The sequence below is a fragment of the Rhinoraja longicauda genome, chromosome 15 (genome assembly GCF_053455715.1).
Source record: "Rhinoraja longicauda isolate Sanriku21f chromosome 15, sRhiLon1.1, whole genome shotgun sequence".
Taxonomy (NCBI): domain Eukaryota; kingdom Metazoa; phylum Chordata; class Chondrichthyes; order Rajiformes; family Arhynchobatidae; genus Rhinoraja; species Rhinoraja longicauda.
Genome location: NC_135967.1, coordinates 13,115,212 through 13,143,124, shown reverse-complemented (window position 1 = coordinate 13,143,124; position 27,913 = coordinate 13,115,212). Strand labels below are relative to the sequence as shown.

The following is a 27,913-nucleotide window of genomic DNA, read 5'->3' as shown; positions in this document are numbered from 1 at the left end:
GCAGATGCTGGCACAAATCGATTTATTCACAAAATGCTGCAGTAACTCAGCAGGTCAGGCAGCATCTCGGGAGAGAAGGAATGGGTGACGTTTCCGGTCGAGACCACCCTTCAGCTGGTCTGAAGAAAGGTCTCGACCCGAAACGTCACCCATTCCTTCTCTCCCGAGATGCTGCCTGACCTGCTGAGTTACTCCAGCATTTTGTGAATAAATCATTTTATATACTTCCATCAGTTCTTCCTTCACTCTCCAATGTTCCAGAGAAAACAATCCTAGTTTGACCAACCTCTCCTTACAGTTATTATCCACTAATCACGGCACCATTCTGGTAAACATTTCCTGCACCTGCTCCTCGGACTGTCTTTGGTCGGACTTACTGGATGTTATCCTACGCTAAATGTTATTCCCTTTGTCATGTATCTGTCCACTGTGGATCACTTTGTTATAATCACGATTAGTCTTTCCGCTGATTGGTTAGCACGCAACGGTAGTTTTTCACAGTACTTCGGTACACATGACAATAAACTAAACTAAACTAAACTAAACTAAACCAAGGCCTCCACATCTTACCCTTAATGGGGCGACTGGAGCTGTTCACAATACTCCAAATGCGGCCTAACTAAAGTCCAATGAAGCCTCACTATTATACTCAATGCTAATGTCCTGAATGGCTGGGATTTAATTGCAGATGCTGGAATATGTCTTGGTTTAAGCTTTTTTCCCTCCTGGATAAGGAGACTTTAAGACCTTAAGCTGAGAAGCAAGCTTATAGGTGGTTAAGTATCACAGAATACCAATAGGCAGGAGTAGAAGGATAACTCGCTATTTCTCCAACCCTTCATAATCTTAGTATGCCTGATGGAGTACATTGTATCCTTCCATCCAAGATGGGAAGATTGATTGAAAGATACGGTGGAATCTTTGAATGAAACCGGCGTGGAAACAAGCCCTTCTACCCATCGAGTAATATTGACCTTGAATCACCCTTTCTCTGGTTCTACTAGTTCCACGTTATACCACGTTCTTACCAACTCATTACACACGAGGAGACAATTTCCATGGAAGACTTAACCCACAAACCCATACATCTTTGGGATAGGCGAAGAAACCGAAACACCAGGAGAAAAGCCACACAGTCACAGGGAGAAGGTGCAAACTCCACACAGACAGCAGGTGAGGTCAGGATCGAACCCGGGTCACTGGCGCTGTGAGGCAGCAGCTCTACCTGCCACTGTGCCACCCTTTCTGAAAGTAAAGTGGCAGGGGCTTTGGTCACAGCAAGGCCGCATAAAGGCACAAGTTGAGTGATAAATATTGGTCTGGTTGCTCTTCAATGTAATGTGACCATTCACATCCATTTGGGAGAGGAGCTAATGCTGGATTCCTTTGACAGAGTCTCATTCCCTCAGGAATGCGATGAGATGGTCACCATGGATTACCCACAAAGGCGCCTGGAGTAGAAAACAGCTGGGTTTGAAGTGGAGCAGAGAGGGAGGCACTGTGGCGCAGTAGTAGAGTTGCTGCTTTACAGCGCCAGAGACCCGGGTTCGATCCTTTCTACGTGTGCTGACTGTACGGAGTATGCATGTTTTCCCTGTGACCGCATGGGTTTTCTCCGGGTGCTCCAGTGTCCTCCCGCACTACAAAGACGTGCGTGTTTGTCTGTTAATTGGCTTCTGTAAATTGTCCACAGTGTGTCGGATAGTGTTAGTGTGAGGGGTGATCGCTGGTCAGTGTGGACTTGGTGGGCCATGGGGCCTGTTTCCACACTGAATCTCTAAAGTCTAAAGAGCACGACGGTTATGTCCTGTGTCCTTGTTGAGGGTTTATCCTTCAACCTAAATCTGGACCAGGCCACATCTTTCCAAAGAAACTGCCAAACCTAGGAAATGAACGTGGCAGAAATTGCGGCCCTCCGACTTGCTGAATAGTTCCAGCATTCTTTCAAAGACTTTTCAGGTTATCAGCATTTTTAGTAAATTGTCCAGTGACTTGTTTGGTGGTGAGTGTCTGGAACGCACTGCCAGGGATGGTGGTGGAGGCAGATACAATAGCGCATAGGCATATGGATATGCAGGGAATGGATATGAATTATGTGCAGGCAGATAAGAGTTGGTCTTGGCGTCATGTTCGGCACAGACGTTATGGGCCGAAGGGCCTGTTCCTGTGTGCTGTTCTATGCTTTATCACTTTGTTTGTGAGTGTGTTGGCATGAAGCTATGTGCCAGTCTTTGTCCAATAATTGCAGATCGAGTAGGGTAATTGATGGTTGAAAATACCTTTGGAGTCGGTAGATGACAGAAGAATTGGAGGTGAGGTTGATGTTGAAGGACACATGAGAAAGAATGATTTAGAAGGGAATAAGGGGCAGCACGGTGGTGCAGCGGTAAAGTTGCCGCCTTACAGCACTTGCAATGCCAGAGACCTGGGTTCGATCCCGACTATGGGTGCTGTCTGTACGGAGTTTGTACGTTCTCACCATGACTGCATGGGTTTTCTCTGAGATCTTCGATTTCCTCCCACACTCCAAAGACGTACAGGTTTATGGGTTAATTGGCTTGGGTTTGTTTACTTGGTATGTGTAAATTGTCCCTAGTGTGTGTAGGCTTGTGTTAATGTCCAGGGATTGCTGGTCGGTGCGCACTCGGTGGGCCGAAGGGCCTGTTTCCGTGCTGTATCTCTAAACTAAACTAAAACTAAACTAAGGGAGGGAATGGGTCTGGTGGAATGTTCTGAGCCAGCGTAGCCTCAATGGGTTGAATGGTCTCCTATTGCATTGCAAGAAAATATGAGAAATATGAGGAAAAAAATAAAGTGCTGGCGGAACTCAGTGAGTCAGGCAGCATCTGTGGAGGGATTAGACGGTTGGCGTTTCGGGCCGGGACTCTTCTTCAGACTCCCGGTCCATTTGAGAAAGGGATGTGGATGGGAGAGGATGGGGCATGAGAGGTTCGGGGGGGCAAACCATCTCAAATCCCAAATGCAGCACTGAATATGTGTGCATGGGGTGAGGGGGATGGGAGTGGAGACGGATGGGAATGGAGAGGGATGGAGTGGGAAAGGGATGGGTGTTAGTGAGGGATAGGGGATGAGAAAAGGATGGGGCGGGAGAGATGGAAGAGGGAGAGGGATCATTGTGGGAGAGGGATGGAAGGGGAGAGAAATGGGGGGGGGGGGTGGGACTGCGATGGGGCGGGAGAGGAATTGAGAGGGAGAAAATGGGATGAGAATTTAGTCTAGTTTTGTTTATTGTCACGTGTAGCGAGGTACAGTGAAAACCTTTTGTGACGTGCTAGCCAGTCAGCGGAAAGACTATATATACTTACAATTGAGCCTTCCACAGTGTACAGATATAGGATGACGGGAATAATGTTTAGTGAAGTCCGATTAAAGATAGTTTGAGGGTCTCCAATGAGGGAGATGGGTGATCAGGACCACTCTCGAGTTGGTGATAGGATGGTCATGAGAAGGATCGGGGATGGGAGAGGGACAGGATGGGAGGGGAGGTAGGTGGGAGATGAATGGAGCAGGACCTGGATGGGTTGAGAGATGGATGGAGGCGAGCAAGAGATGGAGATCGATTCCCTACACAGATGCTGCCTGACCTGCTGAGGTCCAACAGCACTTTTCTTTTCACACAATTATGGCATCTTGTGTCTCCACAAGGGATTTGACACCACCCTCCCTCTGATTGGCCATCCCACTGCCCTTTGAGACCTGGGTGGGTATTCAGAGTGAAGGACCAGGGGGTACCAAGACCAGGATATGTACAACATTGTGTTGGACGGAACTGCAGATGCTGGTTAAAACTGAAGATAGACACAAAAAGCTGGAGTAACTCAACGGGTCAGGCAGTATCTCTGGAGAGAAAGAATGGGTGACGTTTCGGGTCGAGACCCTTCTTCAGACTGATGTCAGCTGAGGGGGCGGGACAAAGATAGAATGTAGTTGGAGACAGTAAGACTGGTGGGTGAACTGGAAAGGAGGAGGGGATGGAGAGAGGGAAAGCAAGCGCCATCTGCAGTTAGAGAAGTCAATGTTCATACCGCTAGGGTGTAAACTACCCAAGTGAAATATGAGGCGCTGTTCCTCTAATTTGCACTGGGCCTCACTCTGGCAATGGAGGAGGCCCAGGACAGAAAGGTCAGATTGAGAATGGGAGGGGGAGTTGAAGTACTGAGCCACCGGGAGATCAGGTGGGTTAAGATGGACTGAGCGGAGGTGTTCAGCGAAACGATCGCCGAGCCTGCGCTTGGTTTCGCCAAAGTAGAGAAGTTGACACCTGGAACAACGGATATAGTAGATGAGGTTGGAGGAGGTGCAAGTGAACCTCTGCCTCACCTGGAAAAAACTGTTTGGGTCCTTGGGTGGAGTCGAGGGGGAAGGTAAAGGGACAGGTGTTGCATCTCCTGCGGTTGCAGGGGAAAGTACCTGGGGAGGGGGTGGTTTGGGTGGGAAGGGACGAGTTGACAGGGAGTTTCGGAGGGAAAGGTCTCTGCGGAAAGCAGAAAAGGGTGGAGATGGGAAGATGTGGCCAGTGGTGGGATCCCGTTGCTGTTGGCGAAAATGTCGGAGGATAATATGCTGTATGTGATGGCTGATGGGGTGGAAGGTGAGGACAAGGGGGACTCTGTCCTTGATACGAATGGGGGCAGGGGGAGCAAGAGTGGAGCTGCGGGATATCAAGGAGACCCCAGTGAGAACCTCATCTATAATGGAAGAGGGGAACCCCTGTTTCCTAAAGAATAAGGACATCTCCGATGCCCTGGAATGGAACACCTCATCCTGGGCGCAGATGTGGTGTAGACGGAGGAATTTGGAATAGGGGATAGAGTCCTGACAGGAAGCAGGGTGGGAAGAAGTGTAGTCAAGATAGCTGTGGGAGTCAGTAGGTTTGTAGTAGATGTCGGTCAATAGTCTGTTTCCTGAGATGGGGACGGTGAGATCTAGAAACGGTAGGGAGATGTTGGAGATGGTCCAAGTGAATTTAAGTGCAGGGTGGAAATTAATGATGAAGTTGATGAAGTCAGTGAGTTCTGCATGGGTGGAGGAGGCAGCACCAATGTAGCGGAGGTAGAGTTCGGGGATAGGGCCGGTGTTCACCTGGAACAGGGATTGTTCAACGTACCCTACAAAGAGGCAGGCATAGTTCAGGCCCATGCGGGTGCCCATAGCCACACCTTGGATTTGGAGGAAGTGGGAAGAGTCGATGGAGAAGTTGTTGAGGGTAAGGGCCTGCTCTGCTAGGCGGAGGAGAGTATTGGTAGAGAGAAATTGGCTGGTTCAGCGGTCGAGGAAGAAACGAGGAAGGAACGGCAGATGCTGGTTTATACTGAAGATTGTCACAAAAAGCTGGAGTAACTCAGCGTGTCAGGCAGCATCTCTGGAGAAAACAAATAGGCGATGTTTCGGACTGGAACCTTCCCAGACTTCTATCTCTGGTCTTGTTCTGAGGAAGGGCACTGGACCCGAAACGTCAACTTTAATCCCTTTTTCCCTTTTCTCCAGAGATGCTGCCTGACCCGCTGAGTTACTCTAGCGTTTTGTGTCTATCTATGGCCTTGGCATCATGTTCAGCACAGACATTGTGGGCCGAAGGGCCTGTTCCGGCGCTGTTCGGTGAGCAGGGGGGGTTTGAGGGTGTGCACTTGTGGAACAGGCAGCATCCTCCATCCAATTGTGTAATAAGCCTTGCGCACAGCAGATAGCGTTTTTCGTGTAAGCTCCATGTCATGGCTTCTTGCTGACGGAGGCTCCACCTCTTTCTGTCTGTGTGTGTGTGTGTGAGAGATGTTGATTCTGCCTCGCACAGCTAAGACAGGCAACATTCTCCCAGTGTGAGAGGCAGGCAGCCAGCGCGGCCACACTGTACGAACAATCACCTTATGCCTAGCCACTGACAGTGACGCTTGCTCAGCGCTCTGCTATGGACCTTTTCGAGTTCGACTTCTTCAGAGACTGGGAACTGGAGCAATCGTGGTAGGTCTCTCTCTCTCTCTCTCTCTCTCTCTCTCTTTTGTTTTGGATAAGGTTCCTTCATGCATTAGTTCATTGCCTTTTTTTTGTAACCGTCTCCACTCCTGGCGCCGGTCTCAGTCGTTGTTACTGTGAAACGCTGATATATTGCACCCATTTCTGCGAGTTCCCCGCACGCTGCTTGCTTGCTAGCGTCTATCTCGGCTGAATTTTGCCACACTGATTTTTTTTTTTTGTTGCTGGAAGGCTTTCTTTGTGTTGTATTTTTTATTATATATTTTTTTTTAGCAAGAGCTTCGTGCATCTAACGCACCAGAAACAACCAGTGACATTCATCACTTACACACTTAAGTTTGCCTCTGAATATTCTTCAGTGATATTTCCAATTAACAGGAGGCAGGCTGCCGGCTTTTTTTTTTTGGAAATCGCTACTCTCTCATACATATGTGGGCTTTTTTTTAAAACACGGCAAATCCAAGGTGGTTTCAGAGATGTGCTCTGTGTGAAATTGCACAGGTTTGATTGTTCAGAATGAATGGTTGAATGATAAGAGTTGTGGGTGCTTGCAAAGTTTCAGATGACAGATCATTTTTACCCTATTCCTCCAAAAAACCTTGTTATAAGTTTGTGAGGGTCAGACTTGCCTTGGTGACTGACATGTAACATTTCTGTGCCATATTCCCAATGTTAATGCCCACCAAAGAACATGGAGTCATACAGCATTGAAACAGGCCCTTCAGCCCAACTTGCCAATACCGTCCAACATGTCCCATTTATACAAGTCCCACCTGCCTGCATTTGGCCCATATCCCTCTAAACCTATCCTATCCATGTACCTGTCTAAATGTTTCTTAAACATTGCGATAGTATCTGCCTCAACCACCTCCTCTGATAGCTCGTTCCATACACCTACCACCCTTTATGTGAACGAGTTACCCCTCAGGTTCCTACTAAATATCCCTCCTCTCACCTTAAACCTATGTCCTCTGGTTCTCAATTCCCCTGCACTGGGCAAGATACTCTGTGTGTCTACCCAATCTATTCCTCTCTTGATTTTGTACACCTTTGTAAGATCGCCCCCCCCCCCCCCCCCCCCATCCTCCTGCACTCCAACGAATAGAGTCCGAGCCTGCTCAGCCTCTCCTTATAGCTCAGGCCCCCAGGTTCTGGCAACATCCTCGTAAATCTTCTCTGCACCCTGTCCAACTTGAGAACATCTTTCCTGCATAACATCATGGGCCTTTAGGAGTTTTTTTTCCAAGGGGTTTCCAAGAAGTAAGGGGAGATATCTTATTGTTGAGGTGGGGGCGGATGAAGTCAAGGGACAACAAATAATCACATTGGTCCTCAAGGAGTTAACTGTAGAATGTGTTTAAACCATCAATGTCCTTGGTTGGACTGGGACACATACTTTGGAATCTATCTGGAAACCAAGGAGGAACCAGAGGACACCATGGGTTTTGCATGGTTTGGAGATACAACACGGAAACAGGACCATCGGCCAAGCGGGACCACGCTGACCATCGATCACACTAGTTATCCATGTTATCCCACTTTCTCATCCACTCCCCTACACACTGGGGACAATTTACAGAGGGCCAATTAACCTACAAACCCGCACGTCTTTACGAATGTGAGAGGAAACCGGAGCACTCGGAGGAAACTCGCGCGGTCACAGGGAGAACGTGCAAACTCCACACAGACTGCATCCCGAGGTCAGAATCGAACATGGGTTTCTGGCGCAGTGAGGGGGCAGCTCTATCTGCTGCGCCCTTTGTGAGGAGCATTCTTGATCGGATCAGAAATGCTGCTAATTTGGACTTTGGAAAGAATGGGATGTGTTGGGGGAAAAGGATAATGCACAGAGTACCAGTGTCCTTTAAAAGTCAAGTGTTGTCATGTGCACCAGATATGAAGTGGAACAATGGAATTCTTGCTTGCTGTTGCTTCACAGGCCCGAGTAGATGCAACAACATCAATAAATACAATCAATTATCAATTGCATTAAGTAACCTAGATCATGATAATGCAAAAAAGTACATGGAGCACCCAGGGCAGTGAAAAGTCTGAAGTGGTTCGGTGCTGAAGTAGGGATGTGCAGGGTAGTTCAAAAGCTGATAGTCAATAGGAAGAGGCATAAGAAGAAAGGGGTGACAGTGTTCAGTGGAAGAGTTGCTGCCTTATAGAGCCAGGGACCCAGGTTCGATCCTGACCATGGGTGCTGTCTGTACGGATTTGTACGTTCTCCCTGTGACTGCATGCGTTTTAGACAATAGACAATAGGTGCAGGAGTAGGCCATTCGGTCCTTCGTGCCAGCACCACCATTCAATGTGATCATGGCTGATCATTCCTTCTCCCCATACCCGGTTTCCTCCCACACTCCAAAGACATGCAAGTTTGAAGGTTAATTAGCTTTGTTAAAATTGTAAATTGTGCCTGGTGTGTAGGATAGTGCTAGTGTTTGGGATGATTGCTGGTCGGCGCGGACTCAGTGGGCCGAAGGGCCTGTTTCCACACTGTGTCTCTAGTCGCCAAAGTCTAAAGCTGTTCATCCTGGAGGTAATGGTTCTCAGACTCCTGTACTACATTCACATTGCTAGTCACGAGAAAAGAGTGTGACCAGTGTGGTGTGGGTCTTTGATGTTATTAGCTGCCTTTTTGAGACAGCACTTCCTGTAGATCCCTTCAATGGTGTGGAGGTCAGTACCCGCGATAAACCGGGCAGTGTTCACCACTTTCTGCAGCCTCCTTCGTTCTTGAACGTTTGAGGTACCAATGTGGGCGTGATGCAACCAGTCGGTACACTCTCCACCGTACACTTGTAGAAGTGTGATGGAGTATTCAGCGACATGCCTACCAACTGTTCTCGGCACCATCTCAGTGCCACCTCAAACAAGGATTGTGTATTCATGTCATATCAACCCATTGGAACTGTAGGAAAATAACTGCAGATGCTGGTGCAAATCTGGTGCTGGTGTATTTATTCACAAAATGCTAGAGTAACTCAGCAGGTCAGGCAGCATCTCAGGAGAGAAGGAATGGGTGACGTTGCGGGTCGAGACCCTTCTTCAGAAACTGAACAGCTTTCCCGATAGGATTCTCCTTCAAAAATAACCTTGTGCTAAAATGTCACCAATAATGCTAAGGCGGCACAGTGACAGAGCTGCTGCCTTATCTTGCCAAAGACCATGGTTCAATTCTGACCTTGAATGCTGTCTGTGCGGAGTTTATTCAACCTCTGTGTGCAAACATGTTCCAATGAAGTGTGGGTTGGCAGGGTAATCAACCACTGCAAATTGCCCCAAGTGAGTAGGTCGGTGCCAAAATCCTTGGGGGGTTGATGAAAATGTATGGGGATGGAAATGGGGCTAATGTAAATGAGTGGTTAGTGGTTAGCATGGACAGTGGGCCGAACGGCCAGTTTCCATGCAGATTCTCATTTTGTAAATCTGTAACTCTATGACTTTCCGTCAGCATTGGCTGAGAATACGCTTCAGTTCTCACTCACTTTGTTTTTGTTTGTGGATTCCCTTTAACTCTGAAAAGTGAGTGTTTTAATTGGCATCGACCCAACATCAGTGCTGTTCAATCAGTCAAGTGGAGGTCACACACACGCACACGCACACACACACACACACACACACACACACACGTAATGAACCAGTGTCTGATCTCTGCCAGTCTATTAACACTATATGTACAGGCCTAGTTGGTTTGGGGATATTATAGGGGCCTTTCAGTGGAATCTATTCGGCCTGTTTTGGGTCTGTATAATATGTGTTGCTCCCTGTTGAATCTGCATCTGATTCTGGCTGACGTTATGACAGCAAGTGTTTGATTTTTGATGGACCAGTAATTGCCTGTAAATTATATATATTTGTTTGCTTTTTTAGTTGTACTTATCCTATGCTTTGTTGGCATTGTCTCCAACCATTGTTTACGGAACTGTGGTACGGATTAAATACTTGTGATATAGTTGCAATAAATATTTGGCACTTATAGTAATAGATATCTAGCCTTTGAGGATTTAATTGTCTGAACTTGGTTCTTGTTATCTAAGTTGGGGATGGGCTGGGTTTGATGAAGCTATCCAATATCAGATGGAACTGGATGGTATGCAATGGATCTTTAAGGGGCAGCAATTGATTTATACAACACGGAAACAGGCCCTTCAGTCCAACATGCACATGCTGACCAAGATGCCCCATCTACAATAGTCCCACCTGCACATATTTGGCCCATATCCCTTGAAACCTTTCCTATCCATGCAAATATGTCACATTATATTTTAGACTTTAAAGATATAGTGTGGAAACAGTCCCTTCAGCCCACCAAGACTGTGCCGACCTGCGATCACCCCATAAACAAGCACTATCCTACACACTGCGGACATTTTTTCCAAATCCAATTAACCTACAAAGCTTGTATGTTTTTAGAATGTGGAAGGAAACCAGGGCACTCAGAGAAAATCCAGGGAGAACGTACAAACTCTGTAGAGATAGCACCCATAGTCACACCGGATGGAACCAGTTGGAACCCGGGTCTCTGTTGCTGTGAGGCAGCAACTCTACCGCTGTGCCACTATGCTACCCTTTTCCTTCTAAACCTTTCCTATCCATTACCTGTCCAAATGTCTGATGTTTTTAATTCAGTTTTTGTATCAGATTTATTAAGTCAACATTTCTGGGTTCTTTGGAGCCTTTATGCATTCTTAAACACCCTCCCAATAACTAGTGCAATTGATGCAAGTTATTCTATAGCCAACATAATCGACTGTGGAGTAGTTCGTAGGGTTGCTGCCTCACAGCCCCAGAGACCTGGGTTCGTTGCTGACCTCGGGTACTGTCTGTGTGGAGTTTGCACATTCTCCCTGTGACTTCAGGTGCTCCCGTTTCCTCCCACATCACATAGACGTTTTGTAGGTCAATTGGCCTCTAAAAATGGCTCCGTGTATCGGGAGTGGATGAGAAAGTGGGATAACATAGAACTAGTGTGAATGGGTGATCGATGGTTAGCATGGACCCGGTGAACCGAAGGGCCTGTTTAGAGACACCTATACTCACGGTGTCCTCTTGAGTAAAGGTGAGTGGTGGAATCCGGGAGGAATTTATAACAATACGGAGCGAATAAAGGTGGATTAGATTAGCGTCAATGGGTGGTTGATGGTCAGTATGGACTCTGGGCTGAAGGGCCTGTTTCCATGCTGTATTTCTCTATCTAACTAACAGGCATGGATGTAATGGGGCTTGTGCTGTTCATCCAACGAGAAATATAAAAGCTTTTCATGACGGGGTCATTATGTTTGAGGCAACTTTCGATTTGTGGTCTTTTTGCGTACAGAGGATTCACAGAGGAACAGTGTTTTGAAAAGAAAACCTGTAACCTTTGACCTGGCACACACATGATTAGTTAATGGTTACCTTATTCTTAAAACAAAAATAATATTTGGCGGAATGTTGCTCAGTTGACATTCTGTGTAAAATCGCAATCCTTTCTCTGATTCGTGTGAGACTGTGTGTAATCGGCTGGGGTGGTGTGTGTCTCGGATTTAATATAAATCCCTTTTTGGCAAATTAGTGTTAAGAGGAAAGATTTACAGAACTGGTAGGCAACTTTAATAAGATTGTATCTGGTACAGCTGTTGCACATGAGTGTATTGCCTGACCTGAAACAGTTCACCATTGTTTAGAATATATGATACTCTCCAGAATGTCAAATTACGTTGAAAACTCATTTGATCTGATGCTGTGGCATGCATTTAACTTTCAAAAAAGTACGGTGTGGTTTTTTTTTCTGTTGTTATTTTAATGTAGAATGAAGTCAGGTTCAGCTTGGGTCGACACATACACAGATACACACACACACACACACACATGGAGACACAGAGAGCGAGAGAGAGACAGAGAGAGAGAGAGAGAGACAGAGAAAGAGGCACAGAGAGACACACATACGCGGAGAGACACGCATACACAGAGAGACACATACATACAGAGAGAGACACACACATACAGAGAGAGACACACACACACATACAGAGATAGACACATATACACAGAGACACACACATACACGGAGAGACACACACATAAAGAGAGACATACGCATATAGAGACACATACATACAGAGCCACACACATAGACACACACATAGAGAGAGACACACACAAATACAGAGAGAGAGAGACATGCATACAGAGAGACAGAAAGAGATACAGAGAGAGAGACAGGCACAGAGAGAAACACACATACACACACACACACACACACACACACACACAAACACAGAGAGAGACAGACAAACAGAGAGACACGCATTGCCTTCTGCAAGTACAGACCTTTTGAGCTTACTATTTTTAAAACATGGTGGAATCTCTAACATTTCTGCACAGGGCTGTTGGTGCTGTTCTTAAGCTTTCCTGATGACTGGAGAACGGCAACAAGAAAAACCACAGCGGCAGAGGCGGATTTACTACTTCAAACCAAGGGATTGTGTTAATGTTCAACTGCACAGATTGCTTACAAGATCAATTATTAATCATTGGGTTAATTTCAATGCACATGCTACTCCTCATTGCCAATGCTTCTGTTCTCTGTGTGTTTATCTGTAGTATTTTTGATTCATTGATTTTTTTGTTTTGGTTGTTACATCTGACAAGCAGCTCGAATCCGCAGCTCAACAATGCTGCCCTGTAAACAGTGCTGGTGTCTTCAGGAATAAAATATACTGTTGCTTAAGAACAGTAGAGAATAGGCCATGTAATTTATTTTATGTGTATGCAGTCACATATGTATATGATGTGTGTGTGTGTGTGTATACATTTGTATATACAGTATACACACACACACCAGTATATACAGGATTTGATGCTGACAGAAGGAACTGCAGAAACTGGTTTCCAAAAAAAACCACACAAAGTGCCAGAGTAACCCAGCAGGTCAGGCAGTGTCACTGGAGAACATGGATAGGCAACACTAGACACTGCCTGACCTGTTTAGTTACTCCAGCAGTTTGTGTTTTAATTTATAAACCAGCATCTGCAGTTGTGTGCGTGTGTGTCCCCGCGTCTGTGTGTCTGTGTCTGTGTGTTATACAAATGTGCTCACACTCGCACTCACTCTCTATCACTAACGCTCATGCTCTCCCTCCTCTCTCTCTTTCTCTCGCGTTTCCACACGTATTTGATTTGATGCTCTTCACTGTGTGGAATTATATCAGGATGAGGCTACCTACCTGATGCAATGTAAACAGAGTACGTGTTTGGTGTTGATGCCGGCTTTTTACAGTTGAGATATTGAGACTTTTATTCACTGTGGTGCTACGTTGTGTTCCTGTGGCTTTTTAGTTTTATGGGATCCCAAGGGGTTCACCTGAGGGGTGCACTTAAAACCCAAATGATAGGACTATATTGTTTCGGCAAAGCGCCACTGACTGCTTCATCAAAATAATTTAAAAGGCACAAGACAATGAATGCCTGTTGAGATAATAGTCCTTAAAGGGGTATATTTTGATGTAAAATATAAGAACCAGTTTTGTTGCAAATCATATTCTGATTCATTCAGATGAAATGACACGTGTGAAAAGGCAGCAAAGGATATTCAACAGAACATTTAAAAAGGAGTTACTTTAGTTTAGAGATACAGCGTGGAAACAGGCCCTTCAGTCCACTGAGTCCATAGTGGCCATTGATCACCCATTCACACTCTTTCTACTTTATCCCACTTTCGCATCCATTCCTTACGCGCTCTGGGCAACCTACAGAGGGTCAATTAACCTACAAACCCGCACATCTTTGGGATGTGGGAGGAAACCGGAGCACCTGGAGGATACCCACGAGGTTACATGGAGAATGTGCAAACTCCACACTGACAGCACCCGAGATTAGGATCGAACGCAGGTCTCTGGCGCAGTGAGGTGGGGGCTGTACCAGCTGGGCCACCTGTGTTGTATTCATGGATTAAAAACTGATGCAGGCCAGAAGCAAAGCATGGTGCAATGGGATTAATTGTAGTGATTTTCAAAGTGTTGACATGGACTTCTTGTGTCAAAGTGAAACATTCTGATGCGACTCAGTCAGTGATGGAGCAGATGAGTCAGTAAGGTAGTGCAGCGGTAGTGTTGCTGTCTTGCAGCGTCAGAGACCCAGGTTCAATCCTGACTACGGGTGCTGTCTGTATGGAGTTTGTACGTTCTCCCTGTGACTGCTTGGGTTTTCATAAGTTCCAGAAGCAGAATTAGGCCTAAGTCAACTCCACCATTCAATCATGGCTGATCTATCTTTCCCACTCAACCTCGTTCTCCTGCCTTCTCCCCATAACTCCTAACACCCTTACTAATCAATTTCTACGGGTGCTCTGGTTTCCTCCCACACGCCAAAGATGTAGGATTGTCGATTAATTTAGTTTTGTAAATTGTATCTAGTGGGTAGGATAGTGTTCCTTGATGGGGATCGCTGGTTGGTGCGAACTCGGTGGGCGTGCTGTATCTCTAAATTCAAATTAAAATGAAACTAAACGTGCTACCGATACAGACTCTCCTTTTATGTCTGCTCTTGAGTCGTGCAGTGGAAATGATAAATACGGTTGATGTCACCTTCTTTCACTCAGTGATGTGTGTGCGTAAGTCATTGATCGTGAGCTACTGTGGCACAGCATGCTGGTCTAAGACAATGATTCATGACCGTCACTCATCATCTTGGGTCTTTCCTATGTTGGCTCGCACAGTTCAACAGGGATAAAACTGTGGCCTAAATAACGTTGATGTTGCCAGGGCTCGAGGGCCTGAGCTGTAGGGAAAGGTTGGGCAGGAAAGGACTTTATTCCTTCGAGTGCAAGAGACTGAGGCAAGGTCTTATGAAGGTGCCTAAAAATCATTTGATAGAGTGAATGCAGAGAGCCTTTTTTCCCAGGCTAGAACTGTGAACCAGAGAACATAGGGTTTAAGGTGCGAGGGGAAAGATTTAATAGGAGCCCGAGGGGCAACCTTTTCACTCTGAAGGCGATGTGTATATGGAACAAGCTGTGAGAGGAGATAGTTGAGGCAAGTACTACAACAACATTCAAATGACACTGGATAGGTACATGGACAGGAGATGTTTAGGGGGATATGGGCCAAATGCGGGCAGGTGGGACCAGTGTAAATGGAGCATCTTGGTTGGCATGGGCACAGATGGGCTGAAAGGCCTATTTCCATGCTGTCTGACTCTGACTTTAACAGCAGAGTAACCCAAATTGTATTTCATGGCAGTGTTATCATTGAAAATGAGATCCCAAATAGTGAATGAAAATGAAAAGAATTGCTGACAGTCTGAACTAAAGACAGAAAATGTTGGTTATACTCCACAGGTAAGATAGCATCTGGGGAGAGATAAACAGAGTTAATGTTTTGGGTTGAAGACCATTTGTCCAAACCCACTATTTCATGGGTCTTTGGCCTGAAATGTTCTCCTTTCAAAGATTCTGCCCGACTGTGATGGTTGGCACAATGGCGCAACAGAAGAGTTGTTGCCTTACAGGTCTTGAGACCCGGGTTCGATCCTGATTACAGGTGCTGTCTGTGCTGAATTTGTACATTCTCCCTGTGACCACGTGGGTTTTCTCCGGGTGCTCTGGTTTCCTCCCACACTCCACAGACGAGCAGGCTTGTAGGTTAATTGGTAAGATTGTAAATTGTCCCTAGTGTGCAGGATATTGCTAGTGATCGCTGGTCGGCGCAGACTCCATGGGCCGAAGGACCTGTTTCCATTCTATATCTCTTAAAGTCTAAAAAGTGTAAAAGTGAGTGTTTCCAACATTTTCTATTTTTATTTCAGCATTAGATGTCTAGTTTTCTGAGGAAAAAAAAGATGCAGGCTTGCAGGTAGTGGCTTAAAGGATAGGCAGAGAGTTGGGTAAGGGATACTTACCCTGAGAGCATTGGATAGTTGAAGAAAGGCCAATTCATCAGGGGTAAGAGTTAAGAGTGTTTAATTGTAAGATCTCTCAAAAATGTACAATGAAATTCTTACTTGCAGCAGTAAAACTAGAGGTGTAAACATCATAGTAAATGGGAGATAGGTGCCTCCGTCGGTGGGGAGGTCTCTACCTGTGATGAACTGGGCAGTGCCCGCCACGTTTTGTAATCTTCTTTGTTCCTGGGCTTTTGCATTGCTGATCCAGGCCATGATGCAACCAGTCATTATGCACTCTACTGTACATCTGTGGAAGTTCAAGAGAGTATTCGTTGACATAGCGAATCTGCGGGCAGGTAGCAAGGACGATAAAAATAACAAGCCTCCTGCTAGAAATGTTTTTGGAACATTCTGGAATATGGTTTGCCATCAGGACCTTTTCACCATTAAATAAGAATCAATTGACTATCGGCACGGTGGCGCTGCGGTAGAGTCTCTGCCTCACAGGGCCAGAGACCAGGGTTCGATCCTGACTACGGGTGCTGTCTGTGTGGAGTTTGTACGTTCTCCTCATGACCACGTGGGTTTTCTCTGGGTGCTCCGGTTTCCTCCCACACTCTTAAGACGTGCAGGTTTGTAGGTTAATTGACTTCTGTTACAGGATAGAATAAGTGCGTGGGTGATCATTGGTCAGCACTGACTCGGTGGGCTGAAGCGCCTGTTTCACACTGTATCTCTAAACTCCCTCAGGATTGGAGTTACAAGCAGCACTTGGCTCATCTTTGAATGCTTAGCCGTGCTTCGTCTCCTGTCTTACTGCCTGTGTGAAATGTGCAGTGGAACATTTATTTTTAGAAGGGAGTTATGTACTTGAACTATGAAGAGGAAGCATTAACAGCAGGTGTTGTTCTGCCCTCTCAGGCAGCACAGTGGATCCCACAGCCACAGGTTTAAAACAGGGTAATGGGCCCCTGGTTAAAATTTGCCCTTAACCACTGGGTAAATCACTGGAACTGATTGCCTGCCAGTTTGCAATCTGTTGATGAGGTGGTTACTGCGGGCGTGCTGGTTTCAAGATTCCCAGTGATGCAGCAATACCCTACCATTTGACAATGACTGCAGGATTCCCAACAATGCTGCAAGATTTCCAACAATGCAGCATTGGCTGCACAATTTCCAACAATGCAGCACTGGCTGCGAGATATGCAACAATGTTGCAGAATTTGCAACGATGCTGCAAGATTTCCACCAATGCAACTATACTGCAGGATTTCCAACGACGTAACACTGGCTGCGAGATTTCCAGCGATGCAGCAATGCTGCTGGATTTCCAACAGTGCAACACTGGCTGCAGTTCAACATTGGCTGCAACAATACACATCCTGCAATGGTGAGTGGCGCCATGGAAATGCAGGTTTTGTCCTTTTATTGCCTTCAACCCAGTGACAACATGAACATTTCCAAGTGCAGCACTTGCTCCCTGCGGGGACAGGGTTCCTTCGAAGGATGAAGTGCAGGCAGCGAGGGCGAGCACTCCCCTTCACACTCTGCATGCTCCCTGCCACCTTCCCACGGCGCGCACAAAGTAATCTCTGCCATGAATCTAATCACCGTGCTGCCTGACATGCAGTGATTTCACTGCAGCCTTTTGGCCACGGTGGTTTTCCCCTTGGTCAGGCACACTTATTCATCTGCTGACTTCACCGAGGGTTTTATTTTCAATCCTTACTCTGGATGGTTGAGAGGGAAATTAATTGTGACGTCTCGGGGTGAAAGGTGTCGGGGATGGAACATGCAATTAGTTCTCTTTGATTGCAGCCGCGGGAACAACAAGAGGAGTTTCAATCATTGCCGGAAAGCTTCTCTGATACAGAGCGTGGGAACAAGCCCTTCGGCCCATAATGCCCATGCTGAAAATGATCACGAGTCAAGAGTGTTTTATTGTCATATGTCTCAAAATGGAACAATGAAATTCGTACTTGCAGCAGCACATCAGATATGGAAACAGAGTGCTCTGTAAAATCCTTAATAAACAACAAAAAATGTTTTATGTATAGTCTACGTAGTTGTGTATAAGTATATATAGTGTGTGTGTATATAAATTGTCTATATATATATATATATATAATAACAAATAAATACACAATAATAGTTAAAACATAATGTCCCCAAGGCTATATAGTTCAGAGGCTATTTGGAGATTGTAGTGTTTAATAGCCTGATGGTTGTAGGGCGGAAGCTCCTATGTTAGTTTTCAGACTCTGATACCTTCTTCCCGATGGCAGGAGTGAAATGGGAGCATAGCCAACGTGCTGTGAGGTTAAATAATTAAACTCATTTCCCATTGCCTATAAACATACAAATTAACGCAGGCAATAATTCTTCATTCAAAATCATGAATATCATAAACCAAATTGGACCAATTATCATTGAAATCAGCCCAGCGAGAATCTAGTCATGGGGATGCAAGGAACTGCAGGTGCTGGAATCTGGAGCAAAACGCAAGGTGCTGGAGGAACTCAGTGTTTCAGACAGTATCTGCAGAGGGGCGGGGGGGGGTGCGGGGGGGTGGGGGGGGGGGAGGGTGGGGGGGGGATGGATGGGTGAAGTTTTGTGTCTGGACTCTTCATTAGACTGTTGGAGTAGGGAAGTTGACCCTCATGTTTCTATTAAATCTTTTCCCTCTCTCCTTAAACCAATGTCCACTGGTTCTCGATCTCCCCTAGGTGAGGGGGTTTCATTGGGAGATGGACGGACAAAGGCGAGAGAGGAAAAGGAGACAAAAAGGTGTTGGCTGAGGAGAGGAGGGAGATGGAAAGCCGGAGATGTATCCCAGGCATTGTCCTGTCCCCACTTCTTCTCCTGCTTCCACCCCCACCCCCCCCACTCGACAATCAATCTGAACATATGTCCCAACCTAAAACGTCACCTATCCATGCCCTCCACAGAATCTGATCAACCTGCTGAGTTACTCCAGCACTGTGTGTAAAATTCAGCAAGAAAGGATGATCAACTCTCTCTCTCTCCCCCCCCCCCCCCCCCCCCCCCCCCCACCTCTCTCTCCACTAGCACTATCCTCACACTAGGGACAATTTACAATTTTACAGAAGCTGATTAACCTGCAAACATGTTGGTCTTTGGACTTTGGGAAGAAACCGGAGCACCCGGACAAAACCCACACGGTCATGGGGAGAACATACAAACTCTACAAACAGCACCCAGAGTCAGGATTGAACCAGGGTCTCTGCCGCTTTGAGGCAGCACCGCTACCACTGCGCCACCGTGCTGCCCTTGTCTGTGTAGAAATGCGTCAGCTATACATAATTTAATGAAAGACGAGGCCTAATCTGTCAGTGACTGCACGTGAAGCTGGGTGCATGCAAGGAGCATATTTCATTCCCACTTTGTGCCATTACATCATTGATTCAGCTAATTCTTGGCCTGTTCTAAGTCGGTGGCTTCATGTCTATCTTCGGGCTTGGATCTGGCCCCCCTGTCTATTTATAAGCTTGACACACTTGTTATTAATATCACCACTGATGTGAAGCTGATGCCCCTCGCCTGCAAGTTACAGATACTATAGTGGCATTTACGAGGCTTTTAGATATGCAGGGATCCAACGATACTTTATTGTCACATGTGCCTAGGTACAGTGAAATTATTTGTTTTTGCACACAATCCGGGAATATCGTCCAGCAGACTTCACCTTGGCAGCACACAAGGAGCTGGCACTGACAACGTTCTTAGTGCAGTCTTATCTTCACGCAGAGGTGAACCAGGCCTGCTGCCGCACGTGGCTGTAGACGATCCCCTGCTGAGACCCTCTTAGTTCTTGATGGCCGCCCACTAGGGCCCACTTTGTTCTCGGCGGCGTGGCCCACTGGGTCACTCGGCTCCGCGGCACATCCTGGGAGCAGCACATCCTAGGAACGGAGGCGTATAGATCACGTGAAGGCAGATGAGATGAGTTCAATTCAGCATCATGTTTAACACCATCATCATGGGTCATAGGGCCCATTACAGTGCTGTACTGTTCTAAGTTCTATGTTCCACGTATTGTTCGCACTGCCACTGCGAATCCTTGACTGGGGAATTATTTTTGTTAAAGATCGGACAGGAATTGGTTTATTGGTGTCGCATGTATCGAGATACAGTGGGGGAAAAATACTTGTAGCCTGAAGAAGGGTCCTGACCCGTTTCATCGCCTATCCATGTTCGCCAGAGATGCTGCCTGACCCGTTGAGTTCCTCCAGCACTTTGTGGTCTGTGCGAGATTCCAGCACCAGCAGTTTGATTTATTAGTGTCACGTGTACCGAGGTACAGTGAAAAGCTTTTGTTTGCATGCTATCCAGTTTAAAAAAAAAAGACTATGCATGAATACAATCAAGTTATCCACAGTGCAAAGATAGAGGATAAAGGGCACAACGTTCAGTGTTGAGATATAACATTGCAGATCCTTGTCTTTGCTGTGGGGAACCATGTCTGTGTGCTAACTATTCAGACCATACATAAGGCACAAGGGTGGACGGGCGAGGAGAGGGACGAGGGTTGACTGGTTGATTCACAAGTCTAAGTGAGGCAAAGGCTGGAGGCCCTGCAGCAGCCTGGGGCTCTCCTGGATCGGGCACCACTCATAAAAACTAGAGCACGGACTAGACTTTGGAAATGGTGGCCAAACATGGCGCCTCGTGCATGCGTGCTCAGTGGACTGTTTCAGTACACTTTGCTAATTGGGGGATATTGCTTGGGTATGGCAATACTCGACTGGGCTGTTTGCGAGGAAAGAATTTCACTGCATTTGCACTTCGCACATGTGGCAATAGAGCGCCATTGAACCAGTGAATCGTACACAAGTGCAACAGGTAGCGCAAAGAGTAAAGTCAGCTGGAGGCAGTTCTGCCCCTCATGCCTGTGCTGGCCCATTTGAGAGAGAAGACCAGTGCAGCGTGGGAGTGGGTGCTCGTCACTGTGCAGTGACGCAGGCAATGCGGCCATGCACGACCCTGCCGCGGTCTCTCCCTACAACCGTGCACCCTTCACCTTTACAACAGGGTGCGTGTAAGCTCTCTCCGGCAGCTGCGATTGAAGCTGTCCAAGACTTCTATCGCCGAGCTGATCTGACGTCGGCTGATGCAGTGGCAACTCCCATAAATCGCGGCACCTTTGATTGAAGTGTCAAGGAGGTTTATCTGGATTTGCTTTGCACTGACTTGTGGAGACGAGGTGCTGCCGCATTAACGAGTGCCAGCACCCTCGCTTCTTGTCACTTTATTTATTCAGGTAATTCCTGTTATTAACCCTGCCAGCCTTTCCAACGCAGAGCGGAGTGCCTGCAAGAGATGGGCCCATTGTAACCCCCTGTCACTGTGAGAACAGCAACCCGTTCTCACTGTGTAAATGCTTTATCTACAGAGTAATTGCTGCAGGAGATTTGGTAATTATCATCCGAATTAACGCTGAGTTATGGCTTGAACTGGTTGATATTAACCAGGTTAGGGTTTTCTGTGACCTGTACTATACAACCCAAATACCTCACTTGCCTTCAGCTCCCATCAGCGTCAGTTGTTTGAGCACACTGAATATCTTTGCCCTGGTTTGCATTAAGTCCTGGCCTCCAGAGTCTCCAGCAGTTTTTTTTCCATCCCCTTTGAGGCTTCTAGTGACAGGAGTTCATCCAGGGTAACTTTATACTGCGTTACTACAGCTCTCTGCAGGCCTTGCATCTGGTTTAAATTCCAGCTTCCAGCCCTGGTATTTTTTTTTCAACTTTTTGGTCAACTCCACACAAAAGTGTAACTGCACCACTTAGGTATGCAGTTTCTTCCCCGCCCCCCCCCCCCCCCCCCCCCAACATAAACTTTATTCAGAATAAGAAACACATATGAAAAAAATATTCTGTAAATTCAGATTCAGGGGCAGTTTCTTCCCAGCTGTTATCAGGCAACTGAATTATCGTACCACAATTAGAGAGTGGTCCTGAACTACGATATACCTCATTGGTGACCCTTGGACCATCTTTGGTCGGACTTCACTGGCTTTACCTTGCACTAAAAGTTATTCCCTTATCATGTATCTATGCACTGTAAATAGATCGATTGTAATCATGTATTGTCTTCCCATTGACTGGTTAGCATACAACAAAAGCTTTTCACTGTACTTCGGTACACATGGTACTAAACTAAACTAAACCCTTAATAGATTCTCAGTATCTATACTGTTTGTTCAATAGTGTCACCCGGGTTTGATCCTGACCACAGGTGCTGGCTGTACGGAGTCTGTGCATTCTTCAGGTGATTGCGAGGAGTTTTGTCCGGGTGCTCTTGTTTCCTCCCAGATTTAGTTTATTTTATTTTATTTTCACGTGTTCTGAGGTACAGTGAGAAGCTTTTGTTGCATGCTAATCAGTCAGTGGAAAGACTATCCGTGATTACAATCGAGCCGTCCACAGTATACAATTACATGACAAAGGGAATAACGTTTAGTGCAAGGTAAAGTCTGATTAAAGATGGTCTGAGGGCCTCCAATGAGGTAGATTATAGCTTAGGACCACTCTCCACTTGTTGATGGGATGGTTGAGTTGCCTGATGACAACCATCCCTGAATCTGGAGGTGTGCATTTTCACATTCCAAAGACGTGCAGGTTTGTAAGTTAATAGGTTACAGTAAATTGCCGCTAGTGTGTAAGATGTAAAACTGGGATAACATAGAACTAGTGTACGCGTGATCATTGATAGGAGTGGACTCAGTGGGTTGAAGGGCCTGTCTCCACGCTGTATCTCAAAAACTACTCGGTAATGTTCCACCAATCTTTAAACAAACTCATCATCCCTGGGGTGATATCCCTACCCTTGTTTGAGTGGTGTCCCCTCTGGATTCTGCCTATGGCCGAGTATATGGTCCTTCCCCACAGAGCCTTGGCGTTGGCAGCACTGAGTTTTAGCGAGTCTCTCAGCATGTACTCCTGCAGTCTGGAGTGGGCCAGTCGGCAACATTCCTCAATGGACATCTTGTTCTGCTGGGAGACCAACAAGTTTTGGGCAGACCAAAGTGTGTCATTCACCCAAATGATGATCTTTCAGCCGCACCTGATTGCAGTTATAGCAGCAACACCACTTGCTGAGGTTCTGCCTGTCTCTAGTGTCCATCTGGCCCAGGCACCGTAGACATAGAATGCACCATTCAGTTGGACCATGCCGTTACACTTGTCCTTGGTCGAGATGATCATGCAGAGAAATACCATTGATAATGAGTCAAAGTTGTAAGATAAAGTCATGCAGCACGGAAACAGGCCCTTCGGCCCTAGTCATCCATGCCAACCAAGATGCCCCCATCTAAGCTCCTCCCATTTGCCTGTGTTTGGCCCATCTATATACTAAAACTCTTGTTTGTTTGTTTGTTCCTGAACTACAGCCAAAACAGTACACAATAGCGTAACAATTTTAGGCCCACCTTACTCACCGTCGTCCCTTTGGAGCTAATAGAAGAAGTTTCATTGAAATCGGTGTTATATTTTTAAAGTTATTCACATTTTAAAGTTTAAATCTATCTCCTGGGGAGGGAGGGAGGGGAATGGAGGGGGGGAGGAGGGAGGATAAGGGGGGTTGAGGGGGATGGAGTGGGGGGGAGGGGAAGGGGGTGGGGAAAGGGGTGGGGAAAGGGAGGGGAAGGGGGTGGGGAAGGGGAGGGAGGGGGAAGTGAGGAGGAGGGGAGGGGAGGGGGAGGAGGGAAGGGCAGGAGGGAGGGAGGGGGAGGGGGGGAGAGTGGGGGAGGAGGGGGGAAGAGAGGGTGCTGCACCAATGCAGGAGAGGTTTGGGCCCAACGGGTCCACGGTCTAGTATTCCTCTAAACCTTTCGTATCCATCCACCTGTTCAAATATCTCAAATGTTATGATAGTACCTGCGTCAAACTTGTCCGTGTCTTTCAAATGCTGTTATGGTACTTGCGTCAACTATCCCCTCTGGCAGCTGATTCCATATACCCACTTCTTCATATATCTTCTTCGTGAAAAAGTTACCCCTTGGGTTCCTATTAAATCTTTCCCCTCTCACCTTAAGCCTATGGTTCTTGATTCCCCTACTGTAGGTAAAAAAAACTCTCTGCTTTCACCCTATCTACCCTCCCATGATATTATACAGCTCTATAAGATCACTCCTCAGCCTCCTGCGCCCTAAGGAATAAAGTCCTAGCCTGCCCAATCTCTTGCAATAGTTCAGGCCCTTGAGTCCTGGCAATATCCTCATAAGTCATTCTTGCACACTTTCCAGCTTAAAGACAACTTAATGAAAACTGTACTGCAACCAGGCGACTCTTTGTTTGCTGTCCAGAATAGGGTGCACATAATCCACAACAATCTTTCCAAACATGTACTTGCATAGAACATGGGAAACTACAGTTCAGGATCAGGCTGTTGGCCCACAGTGTCAATGCCAGGCATCATGTACAGAGGATGTTTCCACCAGTGGGAGAGTCTAGGACCAAAGGGCAGAGCCTCAGTATAAAAGAACGTCCCTTTAGAAAGGAGATGAGGAAGAATGTCTTCCGTCAGAGGGTGGTAAATCTGTGGAATTCCTTGCCACATACGGCTGTGGAGGCCGTAATTGGGTATTTATAAAGCGAACATTGACAGGTTCTTGATTAGTAAGAGTGTCAAAGGTTACGGGGAGAAGGCAGGAGAATGGTGTTCAGGGGGAAAGATAGATCAGCCGTGATTGAATGGTGGAGTAGACTCTATTGACTGAATGGAATAATTCTGTTCCTATTATTTGTGAACTTATGAAGTTAAACTAATCTCCACTGCCTGCACATGATCCATATCCCTCCATTCCCTGCATATCCATGTGCCTATCTAGAAGCCTCTTAAATGCCACAATACAGCCTCATGAGAGCAGCCACAACAGTATTCAAGAAAATTCAAGATGAATCACAGTGGCGCAGCTCATGGAGCTGCTGCCCCACAGCGCTAGAGACCTGTTTTTGATCGTGACTTTGGATGCTGTGTGTGTGAAGTTTGTACGCTCTCCCTGTGACCTCGTGGGTTTTCTCTGGGTGCACCGGTTTCCTCCCACATCCCAAAGACATGGGGGTTTGTAGATTAATTGGCCCTCTGTAAATTGCCCCGAGTGTGCAAGGGAGTGGATGAGAAAATTGGGTAACCTAGAACTAGTGTGAACGGGTGATCGATGGTCAGCGTGGACTCGGTGGGCAAATGCTGTATCTTTTAATCAATCACTCACTCCTCGTGTTCAATGCCCCATTCACAACCCGAAACCTTCATTCTCTCCACAATTGGTGCCCAGTAGGTGCATTGTGTGCCATGTACAAAATGCATATACTTACTATCCTGGTCTGTGCCTCTGAAATTTGTGGCCACAACCGCTAACAGGAATGCAACTGTCTACTGATATCCCTCCCAGTCCTGCTTTGGAAATATATTACTGATCCAATATAGCACTGGGTTTAAATGCTGGAACTCTTTCAAAGGTCAAGAGTGTTTAACTGTTATCTGTGCTGATAACACAACAATGATATTACTTGCAACAACTTAACAGGCTTGTTAACGGCATGCATTGCATTTAATGTAATAATAAAAAATATTCAATAAATTAAATAACAGTAATACCAGTGCAAGTAACTGAAGTCCATGTTGCAACTAAAGGCACAGTCCATAGATGTTCGTAGTATGTGAGGTGGTGGTTAGCATTAGTGCTGTGGTGGTAGTCTTTCCATGACAGCACTGTTTGAGAACCTTCCACTCATGTTCAATGCTCCATTCACAACCCGAAACCTTCATTTACATTAATTAATTGAAAGACCACAATGGCGCAACTTGAGAGATACAGCACACAAACAGGAAGTCCTGCCCATCGAGTCCGCGCCGACCAGCGGCCACCCATACAATAGCACTATCCTACACACTAGGGGCAACTTACAATTTTACCAAAGTCAATTAACCTGGAACCCTGTATGTCTTTGGAGTGTGAGAGGAAACCGGAGCACCTGGAGAAAATCCACGCGGTCACAGGAAGAACGTACAAACTCCATACCGAGAGCTCCCATAGTCGGGTTCGAGCCTGAGTCTCTGGCGCCGTAAGGCAGCAACTCTACCCCTGCGCCACCGTGCCGCCCTGAAGAAAGGAACATTCTTACCCAAGGACAATTGGGCAAGGACACTGAATGTCAGCTTTGCCAGCAACACCATAGCAAAATCCATAGAAAAAAAAACCAAGTGACCATTGAAAAAAAAAGAGCACATTTGTTACTTTGAAATTCCATCCTCGCATCCCCAGGATATGCTTCCTAGCCCAAAGGGTCTGATAATGTTGTGGTTCCATTACTGGAATGACAGCCAGCATTTTGGACCGTTGATCCTGAGATGAGAGCTCAAGTCCCACCAGAGCAGCTGAGGAATTTTAAATTGTAGTAACTAAATAAATCTGGACTATATTAAAAAGAGACTTGGTCTCTGTGACGGTGACAACAATACTGCCGGATTGTCATAAAAACCCATCTGGTCTGGCAACGCTTTTTGGGGAATGGAATCAGCTGTCCCTGTCCAATCTGGCTTATATGAGCTGCCAGAGCCTTTATTGTGGTTGACATCTAACTATCCAGGGGTCATAAGGATGGACATGGAGTGCTGACACCTCACATGATGTTTAGTCCTGTGACTAAAGGATGTTTAGTCCTTTTTTTAAAAGTTGCCCTTAAGTCATCATGTTTCATAAGTCATAGGAGCAGAATGAGGCCATTCGTCCCCATCAAGTTGAGCGGCATGGTGGCGCAGCGATAGAGGGTGGTACAACGGTAGAGCTGCTGCCTTACAGCGCCAGTGACCCGGGTTCGATGCTGACCACAGGTGCTGTCTGTACGGAATTTGTACGTTCTCCCCGTGAGCTGTGTGGGTTTTCTCCGGGAGCTCCGGTTTCCTCCCACACTCCAAAGACATAGTTTGTAGGCTAATTAGCTTCGTAAAAGTGTAAATTGTCCCGTGTGTGTGTAGGATGGCACTAGTGTGCGGGGATCGCAGGTTGGCGCGGACTTGTTGAGCCGAATGGCCTGTTTCTGTGCTGTATCTTTAAACTAAAACTGAAGTCTACTTCGCCATTCAAACATGGCTGACCTATCTGTCCCTCTCAACCCCATTCTCCTGCCTTCTCCCCATAACCTTTGACACCCTTACCAATCCATACACCTACCTAATTTTTTTGTGTTGAAAAAAGTTGCCCCTAAGATTCCTTTTAAAATGATCCCCCCTCACCATAAGCCAATGTCCTCAGGTTCTCGATTCCCCTGCTCTGGGGAAAAGGCTCTGTACCCTTATCCTTTCTATTCCTCTCATTATCTTGCACACCTTCATAAGATCAACCCCTCATCCTAGTGCACTCCAAGGAATGCACATCCTCTGCCTACAGCTCAGGCCCTCGAGTACTGGCGACATCCTCCTAACTGTTTTCTGAACCCTTCCCAGCTTGACAACAAGCTGGTTCGACCAACGCACCACCATGTTGCCCAAGTTAGAGTGAAGGGAATGGACATGGTTAAAGGGGCCATATCTGACATATGTGGAAGAATGGAATGAAAGTGTGTGAAATAAGTAAAGAGTGTTTTATTGTCATATGTCCCAGGTAGAACAATGAATTTCTAACACAACAGGACAACAGTACTCTGTAACAATATAATAAAGAAAAAGAAAGTTGAGTATGTATGTATATATACATTCACATATATACACAAAATACACACACATATACATGTCTATGTAGTTCAGGGCTTATTTGATGCACAAGATAAATAAAGACAAGATGGGAGGAGCACAAATACAAGCAGGGGTCAATGGGCCGAATGGTCGTTTCCCTTGTTGTAAATTATGTTAATTTAATGTAAAAGTCACACACTGCTTTGTTACCGTCATTCATTGCTTTATTCTGAGGGGAGGCTTCAATGCTCTTGGACATTGAATGCTCAGTTATTTGAAGAACATTTGTGTCAAATTAGTGTTGTTTACTGCTGTGTAATTGCTCTGCATGTCCTAGATTACTTGAGTTTAG

The 27,913-nt window shown here is 46.3% G+C and overlaps 1 protein-coding gene across 2 annotated transcripts in view; it reads left to right on the top strand.

Annotated features, from left to right (window-relative positions):
* Positions 1–5,695: 5,695 nt before the first annotated feature.
* The window catches only part of aff2 (AF4/FMR2 family, member 2), a 463,349-nt gene continuing 441,131 nt past the window's right edge, over positions 5,696–27,913 (top strand). For both annotated transcript variants that reach the window (XM_078412201.1, XM_078412200.1), the window contains exon 1: positions 5,696–5,979. In XM_078412201.1, coding sequence (XP_078268327.1) covers positions 5,927–5,979 — 53 coding nt within the window. In that variant the 5' untranslated portion in view covers positions 5,696–5,926. The remainder of the gene's footprint in view (positions 5,980–27,913) is intronic.